We start from the raw sequence: 16,536 nt of genomic DNA on the forward strand, positions 1-16,536 counted from the left end.
GTAGTTAATAGTACCCAGTTTTGGTAAGAATGTTTAACCTGATAAACCTGTTGGGTTGTTATAAAAGAGACATGATTGTTTATGCTGTTCTCTGTATTTCTTACATTTCATGGTATATGGTATGGGTGAAGAGTGATTTGTAGTTAGGACTTTGAAGCATCATTCACTTGTATCTGAATCCCACTTTAAATACTGCACTTAGATTGTCACTGCTCTTTGCATTACTTCAGAAACAGTTCTGGAAATCATCTCATTACTGATAGGGTTTATAAGTTTGGTCACTTTTTTCTCTCTCCCAGCCTCTGTGTGATATATGTATATAAACATGTATGTATGTATATACGTATGTATGTATGTGTGTATATATATATTTTAGAAAGTACTCTTCCATGATTTTAAATCATAATGAAATTTTCTAGACATACGGCGATAATACTTTAATCAAAACTGTTGTCATGATGATAAATTACCTTGGATGAAAATTTCATGTTAACGTAGTTGATACTGTATGTAAAATGTTATGTTTATAATGTTTGGATAGTGAGGAAGTGTAACACCAGTTACTCGAGAATAATCTCATGCAGAATTTCTGATCTATTTGACTATAATATACAGATTCAGATTACAAAATGATTTTTAATTTGTTTTTAAAATATATTTTATTTATTTGAGAGAGAGGGAGGGAGAGAGAATGGGCACCAGGGCCTTCAGCCACTGCAAAGGAACTCCAAATGCATGTGCCCTCTGTCCTGGACAACTGAACCAGGATCCTTTGGCTTTGCAGGCAATGCCTTAATTGCTGGGGCATCTCTCCAGCCCTTAATTTAATTTTTAGTTTGAACTTTATGTGGTATGTGTTTGTGTTTTCATGTGAATGCTGGCACATGCATGCCAGGGCATGTTTGTAGGTCAGAGAACAACTTTCTGTTTGGTTTGCGCCGTCCATCTTGTTTTGAGGTAGTCATTGTTTGCTGCTCAGTTAAGGAGTTTTTGGGAACTCCTCTTGTCTTCACCTCCCTTCTGTTGTGCTGGACTCACTGACGCACATCTCAGCTTCCAGCTTTTGCTGTGGGGTCAGGTATCAGAATTGTGTGACAATTGCTTTTCTACTGGGCCATCTCCAGCCCAGGGTTTTAAAGTTTGTTTTAAGCATTCAGAGGCATCTTTTGTATGTAACCCTATCTAATTTAAAGAGTGGATTTGGATGCCACTTTGCAAGCAAAGTACAATAATTCTTTTTTTTTTTTTTTTTTTTCCCGAGGTAGGGTCTCACTCTGGCTCAGACTGACCTGGAATTCACTATGTAGTCTCAGGGTGGCTGCGAACTCACGGCGATCCTCCTACCTCTGCCTCCTGAGTGCTGGGATTAAAGGTGTGTGCCACCACTCCCGGCTCAATAATTCTTTTAATATTAGGACAACTTTTGCCTGGTGTGGTGGCACATACTTGTAATCTCAGTACTTGAGAGGCTGAAGCAGGAGGATTGCTAGGATAGGACCATTCTGGATCCTGTCAATAAAAAACAACACAAATAAAAATTAGGACCATTTTTGAAGCATCAGATCAGTCCATCTTCAGATCTAGTCTGCTGCTCTGGCTTGGGGACAAGGAGATAAAAAAAAAATCTAACATTACCTATTTTCTTTTCCCTCCCTCCCTCCCTCCCTCCCTCCCTCCCTCCCTCCCTCCCTCCCTTCCTTCCTTCTTTCTGTTTTTTGGTTTTCGGAGGTAGAGCTCACTCTAGCCCAGGCTGACCTGGAATTAACTCTGTATTCTCAGGGTGGCCTTGAACTCATGGCAGTCTTCCTACCTCTGCCAACTTTGTGCTGGGATTAAAGGTGTGCACCACCACACCTGACTCTATTCTTGCTTTTTTTATTGATGTATAACAAATCACCCCCAAACTCAATGGCTTAAGACAACTACTTATTACTTCTCATTGTTCTGAGTATTAACTGGGCTCAGCAAGGGTGAGAACTGTTTTGAATCTCTGGGACAATTGTCAGATATGGCTGAGAACTTAGTCGTATGAAGGCTCATCTGTTTACTAAAGATGTCCTACTTTGATGGCTGGAACCCAGAGGGCCACTTCTATGGTGTGGGCTCTTCCAGCATACAGCTAGGTGAGAGGAAGTACCCACTTGAAAACTTCAGGAATCCTGGTGGAGATGGTAGGGCTTCCTATGACCTAGCTTAGATGTTTAAGACAAGTCAGCAAGGCCTTTTCAGATTTAGATGAGCGGTTGGGGAGGAATGAAACTGAATTGATGGCCATCTTTGGAGAATAGCTACTATAGCATAATTAATGGAGCTGTTTCAATTTAAATGAGATATTTTAACATTATTAATAGTTTATAAAATATATATACAACAGCCAAATACTACCTCTAGTAGTTTTTGGTTAATGTGTTTGAATGCCTATATATTGCATTACTCAGAACATTGAATGTATTTGTCCAGTTTTTGGCCCATGTTTTGCTTAGGTTTATTCATGGAATTGGACGATCCGGTGATATTTCTGCTGTGCAACCAAAAGCTGCAGGCTCTAGCCTTTTGAACAAAATTACCAATTCTTTGGTCCTTGACATCATAAAGTTGGCTGGTATGTACTGTGTTGATAATAATGTGATTGGTGAGCAGACAGCGTGCTGCTACCCAGTTTGGTGTGTTCATTCTTCTTTTCCAAAGGAATATGAATGGCTTCTAAAAGGACATAGAAAAAGCATTTCAGAATAAGGTGGAAAAGCAGAAGCATAGTCTCAGAGGATGACTATGACAGTGAGCTTCCCAACAGCAGTGTAGAGAAAAACACTAGAGTATAACTCTTATTATTTGACAAGAGAATTGTATCATTTCTTCAAAAAGGATATTGTTATTTTATTTTATTTTTACTTATTTACAAGGAGAGAGATAATGGGCATGACAGGACCTCTAGCTCTTGCAAGTAGACTCCAGATCCATGTACCACTTTATTGGTCTGGCTTTATGTGGGTACTAGGGAATTTAATCTGGGTCGTTAGGCTAGCACCCTAACTGCTGAGCCATCTCTCCAGCCCTGTGTACTGGAGTGTTTTTTTTTTTTTTTTAAAATGAGAGAGAGAGAGAGAGAGAGAGAGAGAGAATTGGCATGCCAGGGCCTCCAGCAGCTGCAGTTGAACTCTAGATGCGTGCACCACCTTGTGTGCATGCACATCCTTACACATCTGGTTTATGTGAGATCCGGGGAGTTGAACATGGATCCTTAGGCTTCGCAGGCAAGTACCTTTTCTTCCAAGCCATCTCTCCAGCCCAATACTGGATTTTTTTTTTTTTTTTGAGGTAGGGTTTCACTCTAGCTAAGGCTGACCTGGAATTCACTGTGTAGTCTCAGGGTGGCCTCGAACTCATAGCGATCCTCCTACCTCTGTCTCCTGAGTGCTGGGGTTAAAGGCGTGCACCACCACGCCCAGCTTAATACTGGATATTTTTTAATGGGATAACCAATTCTATCTTATTTCTTATTTGTAGGTGTCCATTCAGTGGCCAGTTGCTTTATAGTTCCTATGGCAACGGGTATGAGTCTAACCCTGTGTTTTCTAACATTACGACACAAAAGACCAAAGGCAAAGTACATCATCTGGCCACGAATAGATCAGAAGTCATGTTTTAAATCCATGGTAACTGCAGGTAAAAGAATATAAGTGGCATGTGTAATGTTTTATTTATTTTTTTTCATGTGGATGGATGGATGGATGGATAGGTGTGTGGGTGGAGGTCAGAGGACAACCTTGGGATGTTGGCCCTTGCCTTCTACCTGTTTGATACAGGACCTTGCATGTTGTTCGCCACTGCACATGCCAGGCTACTTGGCTTGCAAGCCTCAGGATTCTCCTGTCTCTGCCTCCTACAGCTGTAGGTGCATTGCGATTACAATGCATGTGCCACTGGTTCAGCTTGACATGGATTCTGGGGCACCAAACTGTGGTCTTTAAACTGGCATAGCAAATGGTTTTAAACACTAAGCAAGCTCTCCAGCTCCACATGTAGTGTTTTAAATAATCCTAATGAGGAAATTTTAAAAGATACTCTATTTATTTATTTGAACAATAGAGAGTATAGGCTGTCAGGGCCTCTTACCACTGTTAATGAACTACAGATGCATGTGCCACTTTGTGCATCTGGCTTTATTTGGCTACTGGGCAATTGAACCTGGGCTGGTAGGCTTTGCAGCCAACTGCCTTTAACCACTGAGCTATCTTTTCAGCCCAGGAAATTTATATTTTTGCCCATTTGTGTGTGTGCACTTGTGAAAGCCAGAGGTCAACCTTGGATGTCTTCTGCTATTGCTCTCTCCTTCTTTTTTTTTTTTTTTAATTTTTATTAGCATTTTCCATGATTATAAAAAAAATCCCATGGTAATTCCCTCCTCACCTTATTTTCTTTAATGTCTCATTGAAGCTTGTGTTCACTGATTCCGCTAGACAAGCTAGCCAGTAACCCCCAGGGATTCTCCTGTCTCCATTTCTTACTTCTAGGATTATAGGCATGCCCCGTCACCCCCAGCTTTTACATGGGTGCTCAGGGTCCTTGTACTTGGGTGGCAAGCCCTTTTCCCACTGGGTAGCCTTCCCAAATCCAAGAAGAGTTATTTATTTAAGAGAGAGAAAGAGGCAGAGAGAGGGAGAGAGAAAATGGGTGCGCCAGGGCCTCCAGCAACTGCAAATGAACTCTAGATGCATGTACCTCCTTGTGCATCTGTCTTATATGATCCTGGGGAATAAAATCAGTGTCCTTTGGCTTTACTGGCAAATGGATTAACCACCAAGCCATATCTCCAGCCCCCAAGTTTTTTAATATAGTGATAACTAAGTGGAAAACAAAATGAAGTCTGTATTCCTTTTTTCAAAAAATTGTGGTAAAGTAGTCATGACATAAAATGTACTGTATATTTTGCTTTATATAACTTTTTATCCATATGAACCTCTAAATATTTACCATTAAAGGATCATAATTATATGTGGGATAACCTTTAATTATTTTCTGGCTAAGTATACTATTTAAATTAAGAATCTGAAGAAACATTTTATGATAAAGTTAGAGAAGGCTTTTGTGACTGATGAGATGGGTGAGTGACCCCAGGCAACTGAAATTAATTGTGGCATGATGATTGTGATTTATTTCAATCCTTGAATTATATTATAATTTATATCCATTTCAAATAAAATGGGCTATGAAATAAAACTGAAATATTACCAGAGAATGAGCAGACTTGCTTGGCTACAGACTGAAACTGAACTGGATGCCATGTTTTGTTTTGTTTTTTTAATCAGTATCTGAGCTGTTGCTGCTATAAATGTTTGTTTGCCTAACTTTACAGAATTCCTTTTGTCATATCAAAGTGTTAACAAAAAAGATTCATGTTCCTGATTGTCTAGCTGACCTTCATGCTATTTGACCTATCTTTAACTAATGCCAGTGTTGAGTCAGCCTTTTTATGACTAGAGGAGAGCTCATCAGTTAAACTAAGCATTTTGCATTGTAGAGTTCTAGAATCTTCCTTCATTTAAGTCACACTAATGTTTAAATTTCTTATTGGCTTGGTTAGGTTTTGAGCCGGTGGTGATAGAAAATGTTTTGGAAGGTGATGAGCTGCGCACAGACCTGAAAGCAGTGGAGGCCAAAGTCCAGGAACTCGGGCCTGAGAATATTCTGTGTATTCATTCTACTACATCCTGCTTTGCTCCAAGGGTGCCAGATAGGTAAATGACTTGCAAATATTGATCTCTAGGTGCTCACCAGTCTTTAATAAAATGCTATGTAATGATTCTCAAGCATGCTTTAACTACATTTGGCAGGATATAGTGGATATACTCTCCTAAGAAAATAGAATAACCTTGGGGAGAAGTGTCTAGGGAGATAGCTCAGTTGGCAGAGTGCTTGCATTGCAAGCATGAGGACCTGAGTTTGAGCTCCAGTGCCCATTTAAAGTGCCAGGTGTGGTACCTGTAGTCCCAGTGCTAGTGATGCAGGGACAGGAGGATCTGTATCCTTCCTGGCCAGTTAGTCTAGCTTAATGGGAGAACTCCAGGCCAGTGAGAGACCCTATGTCCTGAGGGTGACACCCAGAGTGGTCCTCTAGCCTTCATATGTACTCTGTCCACACAGAAACATGCAACCATGCACGCATGCAATACACTGTTGATATGGAAAAGCAAACTAATACAAAGATAGAGATTTCTTTAAACTTTTCTTTTCTATCTGTCTCTATCTCCTACCATCTTTTCCCTCATTGCTTAACAGAAGTTTTTTCTAACTTAAATGCTGGATTTAGTTGGTTGCATTTCTGTTTCTGCTTTGACTTTATACTTTATTGCCATATGTAGGAGCTTATCAGTATTAACAGATTTTAAATTGAAAATCTTAAGATTATTTACATTCCTTTGAATTTCTTTTATTTGGGAAATTAACTCAGATGTATACTGGATATGCACAGTAGTGCCTGCATTTTGAGGATAATATAAATAAGAAAATAAAATAAAAGTCACAGTGAGGGAAAAAGCAGGTGTTTACTTTTCTGAATAATAGCCACCCAGTCTACTTGAAAATGTTATAGGGCATTTCTGACTTTCACAGCAGCTGTTTTTGTTTCATTTTAACATTTTGGACAGGAGAGTTAATAATTCATAAGAATTATATTGACTTTGGACTTTCTTTGTTGCATAATTTACACTTTGGTTTTCATAGAATCATATTTGGCAATAATAGATGTATGTTAGCTTTGATTATCTTACCAGCAGTTTTAAGAGATATTTTTAAGAGCACGTCTTGAAAATTTGCTTTGCTACATTCAGGAGACTGAATTCTTTTTTAAGATTATGTTGCATATACTTGAATGGTTTATTAATGACTGATCATTTTAAATTTGTATTGAAATATTAAATAAATATTCCTCTTTGATAGCTTTGATATCTAGAAAAACTTTCAATGTGATAGAAATCATATTTCTAAAAACAGCATGTGGATATTTATATTAATTGGACCCTATCATGGGAAAGAGTTTCTTTTCATTTTGACTGATATTTACAGTATGCCTAACACAGTGTTATTTTATGTGTGGTATACTGTGAGACAGTTGTTTATCAGTCAGCAAAGTGTCGTTCTTTACTAGCAGGATGTAATGAATATTTCTGATAATTGAAGCTGATGAAAATAGTAATGCATACCATTTGATTTTATTAAACTTTAAAACTACATTTTATTTCTTTGTATCAAGTAATTTTTTTCTTTTTTAATTTTAACTCTGAAGATACTTTTTTATTTATATGTACTTAATTTTTGCTCTGTATATACTTAATTTTTATTGATCCTCCCCCTTTAAGGCTAATTTTATTATACCACAAGATCTAGTTTTAATTTTATAGTATGATAACATTTCTGTTACATGTGACCTGAGTCATAAGTAGGTAGTGTTTAGTTTTGTGCAGGAACCTCTATTGTACTCTGAGGAATCTTACCTTACTTGTTCTAAAATTAGATTCACAAATTGGCTAAATATGAGAGGCATACAATAAAAAAGTAAGAAAGAATATATGTAGATTTTAAAGCAGTAGCTTTTAAAAAGATTTGTTAGTATCCAAATTGTTGGAGAAAAAGTGATTTTGGTAGCAGAACATTTGAATATCTTGTATTTTTAGTATAGTAAAAGCTATTTGAAAATGCATGTCTATTTTATGAGATATTTAATGTGAGATTTCTTAAGATTTACAGAAGCGCTAATTGTTTGCTAATACTAGCTTTAATATGGTAAAAAAAAAAGCACAAAAAGGATTGTAGCACTTTCTGAGGGGTCATTATAAATAATTTTTCTTTGTGTATAAAACATTTTAAAATGATTTCAAAACTGCCATCTATATAATTTTTTATTTATAAGTATGCTTTTCCCTCTTATTTATTGGTAACATTAATTTAAAAGGTGTGGGTTTTTCTAAAGTGATTGCTCTGTATTTCCAAGCTGCTGAATTATATGCAAAGATGCTACAGAAGGAATTCAGTTTGTCATATCCTTCTGGTTTACATTATCATTAACTATTAAATTAAAAAAATTCCACATTATAGTTTACAAAGCCCTGTGTGACTGTGTCTTTGTACTGCATATTTATGCTTGCAGATTAGAAGAACTGGCTGTGATTTGTGCTAATTATGACATTCCACACATAGTCAACAATGCCTATGGGGTACAGTCTTCCAAGTGCATGCATCTCATCCAGCAGGTAAGAGGGTGTCAGAAAATAGGTGAGAAAGGAGGCTTTGTATGTCTGGGTGTGGTGTGACATATGTGATGTGTAGTGCATGTATACTTATGTGCACTCAGAGGCTGGAGGAGAGCACTGGGGGTCCTTCTCTTATCACTCATCTGTATATTTCTTTGAGACAGAGACTTCCTCAACTTTGAGTTGCTATCCATCAGTGAGCCCCAGTGATTCTCCAGTCTGCCTCCTATAGACTGGGGTACAGACATATGTGCCTGTGCCCAGCTTTTTACATGGGTCCTAAGAAGTTTAAGTTGGCAGTTTTGGGCCCAAGAGCCTCTCTTGATTAAATGGCAAGTGCATGTAACCACTGAACCATCTCTCCAGCCCCCAAAGGATTTTAATACATTATAAAATTTATGATTTTCTTCATTATCTTATATAGTAAAAGCAGTTAACAGCATTCTCTACCTCAGGGAGCATTAGAAACTTGTATCTAGTATTCCCTTAGTAAAAGTCATTCTTCCTTAGTAGTATGGTGGAAATTGGATAATAATTTTGATAGTTCAGGACCAATATAGAAATATTTCAGTAGCCGGGCGTGGTGGCGTACACCTTTAATCCCAGCACTCGGGAGGCAGAGGTAGGAGGATCGCTGTGAGTTTGAGGCCACCCTGAGACTCCATAGTGAATTCCAGGTCAGCCTGGGCTAGAGTGAGACCCTACCTTGAAAAACCATAAACAAACAAACAAAAAAGATTTTAGTAGAGTTTTCAATTTTCTGATATTTTAGTACCCAGACTTCTATTTTTTTTTTTTTTTTTTTTTTTTTTTGGTTATCACATTTTTTATTTAAGGATCAGAAAGATAGCAGAAATGTCAAGGAAAATACTCTCATGGATGACACAGCCCCAGTGAACTGCCATCAGCCCAAAATGTTGAGAACTCCCATACCTGGAGAGCTGACTTGCTGAGCCATCATTCTCCTGTGTTCCAAGCCAGATTTCTATTTTTTAATATGTTGAATTACAGTACTTTTTATATGCATGCACATGTATGCAGACATTTGCACTGTGTGGGCACATATGCAGGCCAGAGCCAATCTTGGGTTGCTGTCTACCTCCTTTGAGACAGGGCTTCATTGTCCTGGCACTCACTAATTAGCCTACATGACTAGCTGGAGAGTCCTGGTGATTTACTTGTCTCTGCCTCTCAGTGCTGGAATTACAAGTATGTACCACTGTGCCCAGCATTTTGCATGGATACTAGAGATTGAACTCACGTACTCAAGCTTGCAAGACAAGTACTTTACAGAGCTTCTCCCAATCCCAGATCACAGTATTTAAAAACCATATTGATGATTGTATCTTATGTATTAGGGGAAGAAAAAGGTAAAAAGAGAGGTGCAATAAAAACAAGTCATGTATGTAAATAACAATGCATTTTCAGATGTTAAAAGAATATGTAACATTAAAATGTTCCAGTTCCAAAACCACTGACCTTTTCCAGCATCTTAGGTACTAAACAGTCTTTTAAATTTAGCTGTTGGTTTAAAGTTTGCACTTGATTACTCTTACTTTTTCTTTAGTTTCCTTTTTTTTTAAAAAAAATAGGTTTTTTTTCCTTAATATTTTTAGTTACTCATTTGAGAGTGAAAGAGGCGGGGGAGGGGGGAGAAAGGAAATGGGTGCGCCAGCTCCAGTTGCTGCAAACGAACTCCAGATGCATGCGCCTCCTTATGTATCCGGCTTATGTGGGTCCTGGGGAGTTGAACCTGGGTCCTTTGGCTTTGCAGCAAGAGCCTTAATTGTGAAGCTAACTCTCTAGACCTATTTTCCTTTTTCTCATTTAACTTTTAAAACTGTACGTGTCCATGTGTCCGTGGGGATCCAGGGTGGGTGTGTGCTTGGTTGTGCACATGGAGGCAGAGAACAGCCTCAGCGCATTTGTCCTCTGGCCTTCTTGTGGAGACAGGGTCTCCCAAGTTTTGCTGAGGCATAATAACCAGTCTCCCTAGCCACGGAGCATGTGAATTCTCTTGGCTCACCCTTCCACTGCCATAGGTGTTTGGGGGTCACAGACATGTATGACACTTTGCCTCTAGCTTTATGTGGGTGCTGTGGAACCTAGCAGGCTTGCAAGCAAGTGCTTGAACTATTGAGCCATCTCCCTAGTTTCAATTTTTTAATTTTTGAGGCTGCCTCACAATTCTTGATTGCAGTGTGCATAATGTGTGTGGAACAGAGAAGTGTACACTTTTCTGTGCTGAATGTTGAAAACATTTCCTTTAGACAATTCCTTGTTACTGTTCTTTCTTCCTTGCTCTTTAAGTTGTAACATTTTAAGTGCTTTCAAAATTAAAATGTACCAGCCTCATTCAGAGTTTAGGAAAGGAAGGAGTAGATGATCAAACATGACAGATATCTTTAATCATGTATTCATATTTTCTGTTTATGTGCCTATATTATATTTCATATAGTCACATAGTTGTAGCCTGTCTTTCTTTCTTTCTTTCTTCCTTTCTTCTTCCTTCCTTCCTTCCTTCCTTCCTTCCTTCCTTCCTTCCTTCCTTCCTTCCTTCCTTCCTTCCTTCCTTCCTTCCTTCCTTCCTTCCTTCCTTCCTTCCTTCCTTCCTTCCTTTCTTTCTTTCTTTCTTTCTTTCTTTCTTTCTTTCTTTCTTTCTTTCTTCCCCCCTCCCTCCCTCCCTCCCTCCCTCCCTCCCTCCCTCCCTCCCTCCCTCCCTCCCTCCCTCCCTCTTTCTTTCTTTCTTTCTTTCTTTTTTCCCCCCTGAGGTAGGGGCTTGCTCTAGTCCAGGCTGACCAGAAGTTCACTATATAGTCTCAGGGTAGCCTTGAACTTGCAGAGCTCGTGGTGATCCTCCTATCTGCTTCCTTAATGCTGGGATTAAAGCCATGTGTCACCATGCCCGGCCTAGTTACACTCCTTTTAAACATGGTATTACAGTCCTCTCCTTTCCACATGGTTGTATATAATCTCCCTACTGTTCATTGTCATGCTGCCTAACACATGGGTGTTCTTCCCTAGTTGAGAAGTAGTGTTGTGGTGCTCACACACAGTTTTGAAGACTAGGTAATTAAAGAGTATGCTTGAAGAGACTGAGCTCTAGGATATGATATGCACTAGGTACCTTTCGTGTTGTGCCTCTTCATGCCCTGGTTTGTCATCATTCCTCTGCGTTATGAGCTGTTTTACTGACATTTTAAACCGAAAAATAAAATGATTAAATGGGTGAGTGAATTGTTTAAATGCAGATACTGTTTTGCTTCAGATGTTATATTACCTTTTAAAATTGACTTGTCTTAAAAAAAAGTAGTAAATATTCTATTTTCCATAAATTGGCCTAAATGAAAAGAAGACCGATTTCACTGGTGCTTTAAACCAAATTAATATGTGGGTCTTGTTGAGTTCTGAGTGCTATTTCATGACATTTTAAATAAAATTCACTTTGGTTATCTCAGTAGTTCTTGTTGGTAACATATGCCATTTACTGAGGAGGACCCACCATGTGTGTTTGGCATCCTGCCAAGCTTTTAAAGTTTTTAAACTTAAACCTAATAATTTTAGGATACATTCTATTGTTCCCAGTCTGTATGTGAAAAAATAAACTCAGTGGGTTAAGTGATTTGCCTGATGTCCCACGGCTGCAGAATTGTTCATCTAGCTCAGTGTGATACAAGAGACCCATGCTTTTCTTGAAAACACAAAGTAGTAAAATCGCAAGTCTTTTGAGACAATAGTATTGCAGTAAACAAGCAATTGGTGGAAATAAAAATGCTATTTCTAAAATATTTTAGAACTTTCAAAAGTTTTTTTTTTTTTTAATTTAGGTAATGTCCCAGAATGACTTCATTCTGAGCAAATTAGGGTATTGTGATGTGTATATGAATTTCAAGAAGTATACTTCTGTTTATATTTACTAAAATGACTGTTTCTGGGAAACTTGTGGGATATGGGTGTGAAGATAGATAAACGTAGAAGGACATAGCAAAGCTATAAAAATATGTATGTATGTATGTAGGAGTAATTATTTCTACCAGAAGGGATTGTGAAGATTCAAGTGTGGGAGGCAGCAACATTATTAAGAATTTCAACAAAATAGGTGTTACTACTGCTTGTGCAGACAACGAATTGTCATTTCACTCAACTAATCTATTGGGTTCCCACTGGTATGCCAGGTGCTAGGGGTGCAATAATGAATGCCTCAGAGTCCTGACCTCTTGGTGCATTCTGGTTCTCCAAGCAGACAGTAAGTAGTAAGTTTGCCAGTCCTCAATAAGTTCTCTGGTATTTGAGAGGGACATATCAGATTACATGGAGTGATCTTGGAAGGCTTCTTCGAGAAGTCACCCTTGAGAGCCCATATGAAAGACTGAGCAGCATGTAAGTCTCCAAGGAGAGGTTCCAAACAGAGGTAACAAATAGCAAGGGTCAAGACTGGGTGCTACGAAAATGTGAAAAGTGACCAGGCCAGCAGTCTGGTCGGATCACAGTGAATGAAGATTTGGAGTTTATGTATAGTATTTGTAGGGGTTTGGAGCAGGAGAGTGGCAAATGCTCTGGCCCTGTGGGGAATGGAATGCAGGATGGCAAGAGTAGTAGCTCTTGGAGTAGCCCATGTGAAATATGTTTATGGCTGGGGACAGAGTCATAGCTGTGTAGGTGGCCAGACATTATTTTATGGAATATGTTGATGAGTTATGTATGTTCTGAAACTACAGAATTCAAGGGTAGGCAGAGTTGGCCTGAGTACTAGAAGAGAGGAAGTGTTACATGTAACCATGTCCTCTTTCTTTAGATTCTCGTTCTGGCTATGTTATTGATTGCTTAGGTAACATTTTCTACAGTGCTTTAACTGCCTGGATCTCAGCTTGTCCCTTAATTTTAGCTTCTGTAAAACAGGTAATAGAGGAACATTATTTTGTTCGTGTGTAATTGAGGAACAGTAGAGGAACCGTATATGATCATTGTGAAGATCAATGTGTTGTAGATGTGAAGTGCTTAGAGCAGTGCCTGATACCCAGTAAATGCTCAGCACATCCTGGGAATACCTTTTTCTTTTTTTGTGGTGCTAGCTAGTGTTCACACTCAGGGCCTTGGGCATGCTAGCCAAGCACTACTGCTGAACTCTCCCTATATGTTATTTTGAGATAGGGTCTCACTAAGTTGAACAGGCTGGCCTTAAGCTTATTATGCCTCTATCTCAGCTTCCAGAATAGCTGTTGCTTCCTGGAAGTAATTATGTGAGCAGTTGCTTCCTTTATCCACGGCTGCTCTCCTCAGAACCTAGAACAACGCCTGCACATAGGAGCTCACCTACTTGCTCTTCGAGAAGCATTAATAATTGCATAAGCTGCTTGACAGCAACCTTTTACTTCATAGACCATGGCTCAGTATTTCCTATCTCACTTCAGCTCTCCTATTACTATGTTTTTAGATTTAAAAATATTTCTACTTACTTCATTGCATGTGTGTGTGCATATGTATGGATCTCCAGGGTCTCTTGCCACATCATATGCATGTGCCAGTTTTTGCATCTAGCTTTACATAGGTGCAGGGAACCAAACCTGGGCTATCATACTTTTCAAACAAATGCCTATAACTGTTGAACCATTTCCACAGCACACACCCCCCCCTTTTTTTTTTTTTTGGTTTTTCGAGGTAGGGTCTCACTCGGGCTCAGGCTGACCTGGAATTCACTATGTAGTCTCAGGGTGGCCTCGAACTCACGGCGATCCTCCTACCTCTGCCTCCCAAGCGCTGGGATTAAAGGTGTGCGCCACCACGCCCGGCAACACCCCCCTTTTTAAAAAAACCACTTCTGTAGTGGTAGCCTTTGCTATTAATGTGGGGAATGAGGTCCTGGTTCCTATTCCTGTGATAGGGTCTAGCCTGCTTGTCCTGCCACAGAGAGCGCTGCCTTTTGACATACGTGTCTCAGTGGTAGAAGAGTTCTAGAGGTCTGGTGTTTTGAGGTGTCCCTGTTTTGTGTAGCACTGTTCATGTTTGTTTCCAGCTTAGGATCATGTTTCTCTTGAGAAGCCTTGACATTATTTACATGTTAATAAGAGGGCAGCTTTTTATTAATGACTACTTTGCTTTTTTTTTTTTTTTTTTTTTTTTTGGTTGTGATTGTTTTTGAGGTAGGGTCTCGCTGTAGCACAGGCTGACATGGAATTCACTATGTAGTCTCAGGGTGCCCTCAAGCTCATGGCAATCCTCCTACTTCTGCCTTCTGAGTGCTGGGATTAAAGGCGTGTGCCACCATGCCCGGCTACTTTGCTTTTATATGGTATGTTTTTCAATTATGTATAGTCATGTGTGCTTCTCTTTTTCTGAGGTGTAGTTGGTTTTGTCTTACACATTTTTAGGAAATGAGAGGACTAGGGCAAGGTCAAGACTTCAGACCGTCGTGGGGTAGCCCTTGGGTCGTCTGCTCCCTTCCCTGTTCGCGGCCTCCACCTGTTGCCATTCCTGGTCTCTCAGATTAGGCCGGCTATCTGCACTTTCCATTCTCCCTGAGATCTGGCAGTGGAGAGAAAGTGTGAAGATGAAGGTCAAAAGCGGTCTCACTATTAATAGGAATGTAGATTGTGAACACAGATTGAAAATCTGTGGCCATAGATAAAGGGAAAAACTGTCTTAGTTGAAATTTAGATAGTATCTCTATTTTTAAGAGGAGAAAATTGAAGCACATTAGTTAGAAGGTCACAGCCTGTGTTGGATGGAGACCAGAATTTGGCTTTACATTTCCAGTAGGTAAGTGTTCAGTTTTTCACAGGAATATTAGATTTTCATCTGAGGTTCATTTATATTGGAATGCAATCATCTGAGACTGTAATAATAAGGAACTTAAGTTGTATAGAACTATTGCTTTTGAGTTGCCAGAAATACACAAAGTTTTGCTTCTCTTTTGCTGTTGAAGCTATCGCAGGAGTAGAGCTTGGTGATAAAGTGGTAGTAAAGGTAGTAGATTGAGAGGCTTGGTTTGAAAGTGGTAGCTTGATTACCTGGGTTCTGTCCCCAGCATTACCTCCACCCATCCCCCCAAAAATAAAAGCTTGAAACAAAGTTTGTACATTGTCTAGGTACCAGAGAGGCACTTAAATATCTTGCTGTTCAGCAGTTTGGGTTGCTACAATTTATTTGGTGGCCATTCTAGAATACATGGGATCTAAAACAGCTTAATCATAGGACCCATTGTAGTCACTTGTTATCCAGTAAAGGACACAGATGAGAGATACAGGAGAAATGCATATTGTCTTAACACAGTTTTAAGGTTTAAAGCTTTGTCTTAGTAAAGTTCCCACTGGAGCTGATAATGAAAACTTGGCTGCTTGACAGGTGGTTGTGAATGTTGGTAATTAATGTGGGAAAGCAGTTGTACACTGTGAAGTGCTGTGCTGTTCTCTATTAAGAAGCACCATTTAAAATACCATGGAAAACATTTTATTAGCACCATTATAAAGAAAATAACAATCTGACCTATTGCTAAATTTCTATCCATTATTTTAATGGCACTCATTTTTAAATTTTTCAGTTAAGGTAAAATTGTGCAGGCTTTGCAAGTAAATGCCTATGTGTCATACATGTTTTCAGAGTGCTGAATCCTAACTAGACCACCTGGGATGCTTCATAGGTGTTTTGAAATAAGTGTTGTGCAATGGTTAAATCAAGCTAATTAACATAGCCATCACCTCACATATTTATTATTTATGTTATTCCTATTTGTTAATAGCAGCTGTCAGTTGGCCTCCTAGCAACTAACATAATATTACGTGTTATTTGATTCTAGGGGGCTCGGGTTGGTAGAATAGACGCTTTCGTTCAGAGCTTGGACAAAAATTTCATGGTTCCAGTAGGTGGTGCTATAATTGCTGGCTTTAATGATTCCTTCATTCAGGAAATCAGCAAGATGTATCCAGGTAAGTTGTTCTTCAGAAAAAGTAACTGGAAAAAAAAAAAAAAAAAGAGAAAAAGTAACTAGTAGAAAAATTCATCTGCACGGAACCTGCTGCAAAATGAGTCTCAATTTCTATAGCTCTAGCCTCAGCCCGATCCTGTTGTCATGTGCCTTTGTCCTTATTCCAGGAAGAGCCTCTGCGTCGCCTTCTTTAGATGTCCTTATTACTTTGTTATCACTTGGATCAAATGGCTATAAGAAGTTGTTGAAGGAAAGAAAGGTAAGTTTCTGCCTTAGGTATTGATTAAGACTCTAGCTTACTGGTTCATCCTATTTGAAGTGTAGCCATCTAGTGTGATCCTGGGAGGGTTACTGAGGTTGGAAGCC

The 16,536-nt window shown here is 39.0% G+C and overlaps 1 protein-coding gene across 3 annotated transcripts in view; it reads left to right on the forward strand.

Annotated features, from left to right (window-relative positions):
• The window catches only part of Sepsecs (Sep (O-phosphoserine) tRNA:Sec (selenocysteine) tRNA synthase), a 41,252-nt gene that overhangs the window by 1,850 nt on the left and 22,866 nt on the right, over positions 1-16,536 (forward strand). The window contains exons 3-8 of one of the 3 annotated variants that reach the window (XM_004656152.2): positions 2,484-2,602; positions 3,508-3,666; positions 5,585-5,738; positions 8,147-8,249; positions 16,042-16,171; positions 16,338-16,429. In XM_004656152.2, the coding sequence (XP_004656209.2) occupies positions 2,484-2,602; positions 3,508-3,666; positions 5,585-5,738; positions 8,147-8,249; positions 16,042-16,171; positions 16,338-16,429 (757 nt within the window). Of the gene's footprint in view, positions 1-2,460; positions 2,603-3,507; positions 3,667-5,584; positions 5,739-8,146; positions 8,250-16,041; positions 16,172-16,337; positions 16,430-16,536 lie in introns of all 3 variants that reach the window. The other 2 variants (XM_045161578.1, XM_045161577.1) reach the window with 2 other exon arrangements.

Source organism: Jaculus jaculus, chromosome 11, assembly GCF_020740685.1.
Source record: "Jaculus jaculus isolate mJacJac1 chromosome 11, mJacJac1.mat.Y.cur, whole genome shotgun sequence".
Classification (NCBI taxonomy): Eukaryota; Metazoa; Chordata; class Mammalia; order Rodentia; family Dipodidae; genus Jaculus; species Jaculus jaculus.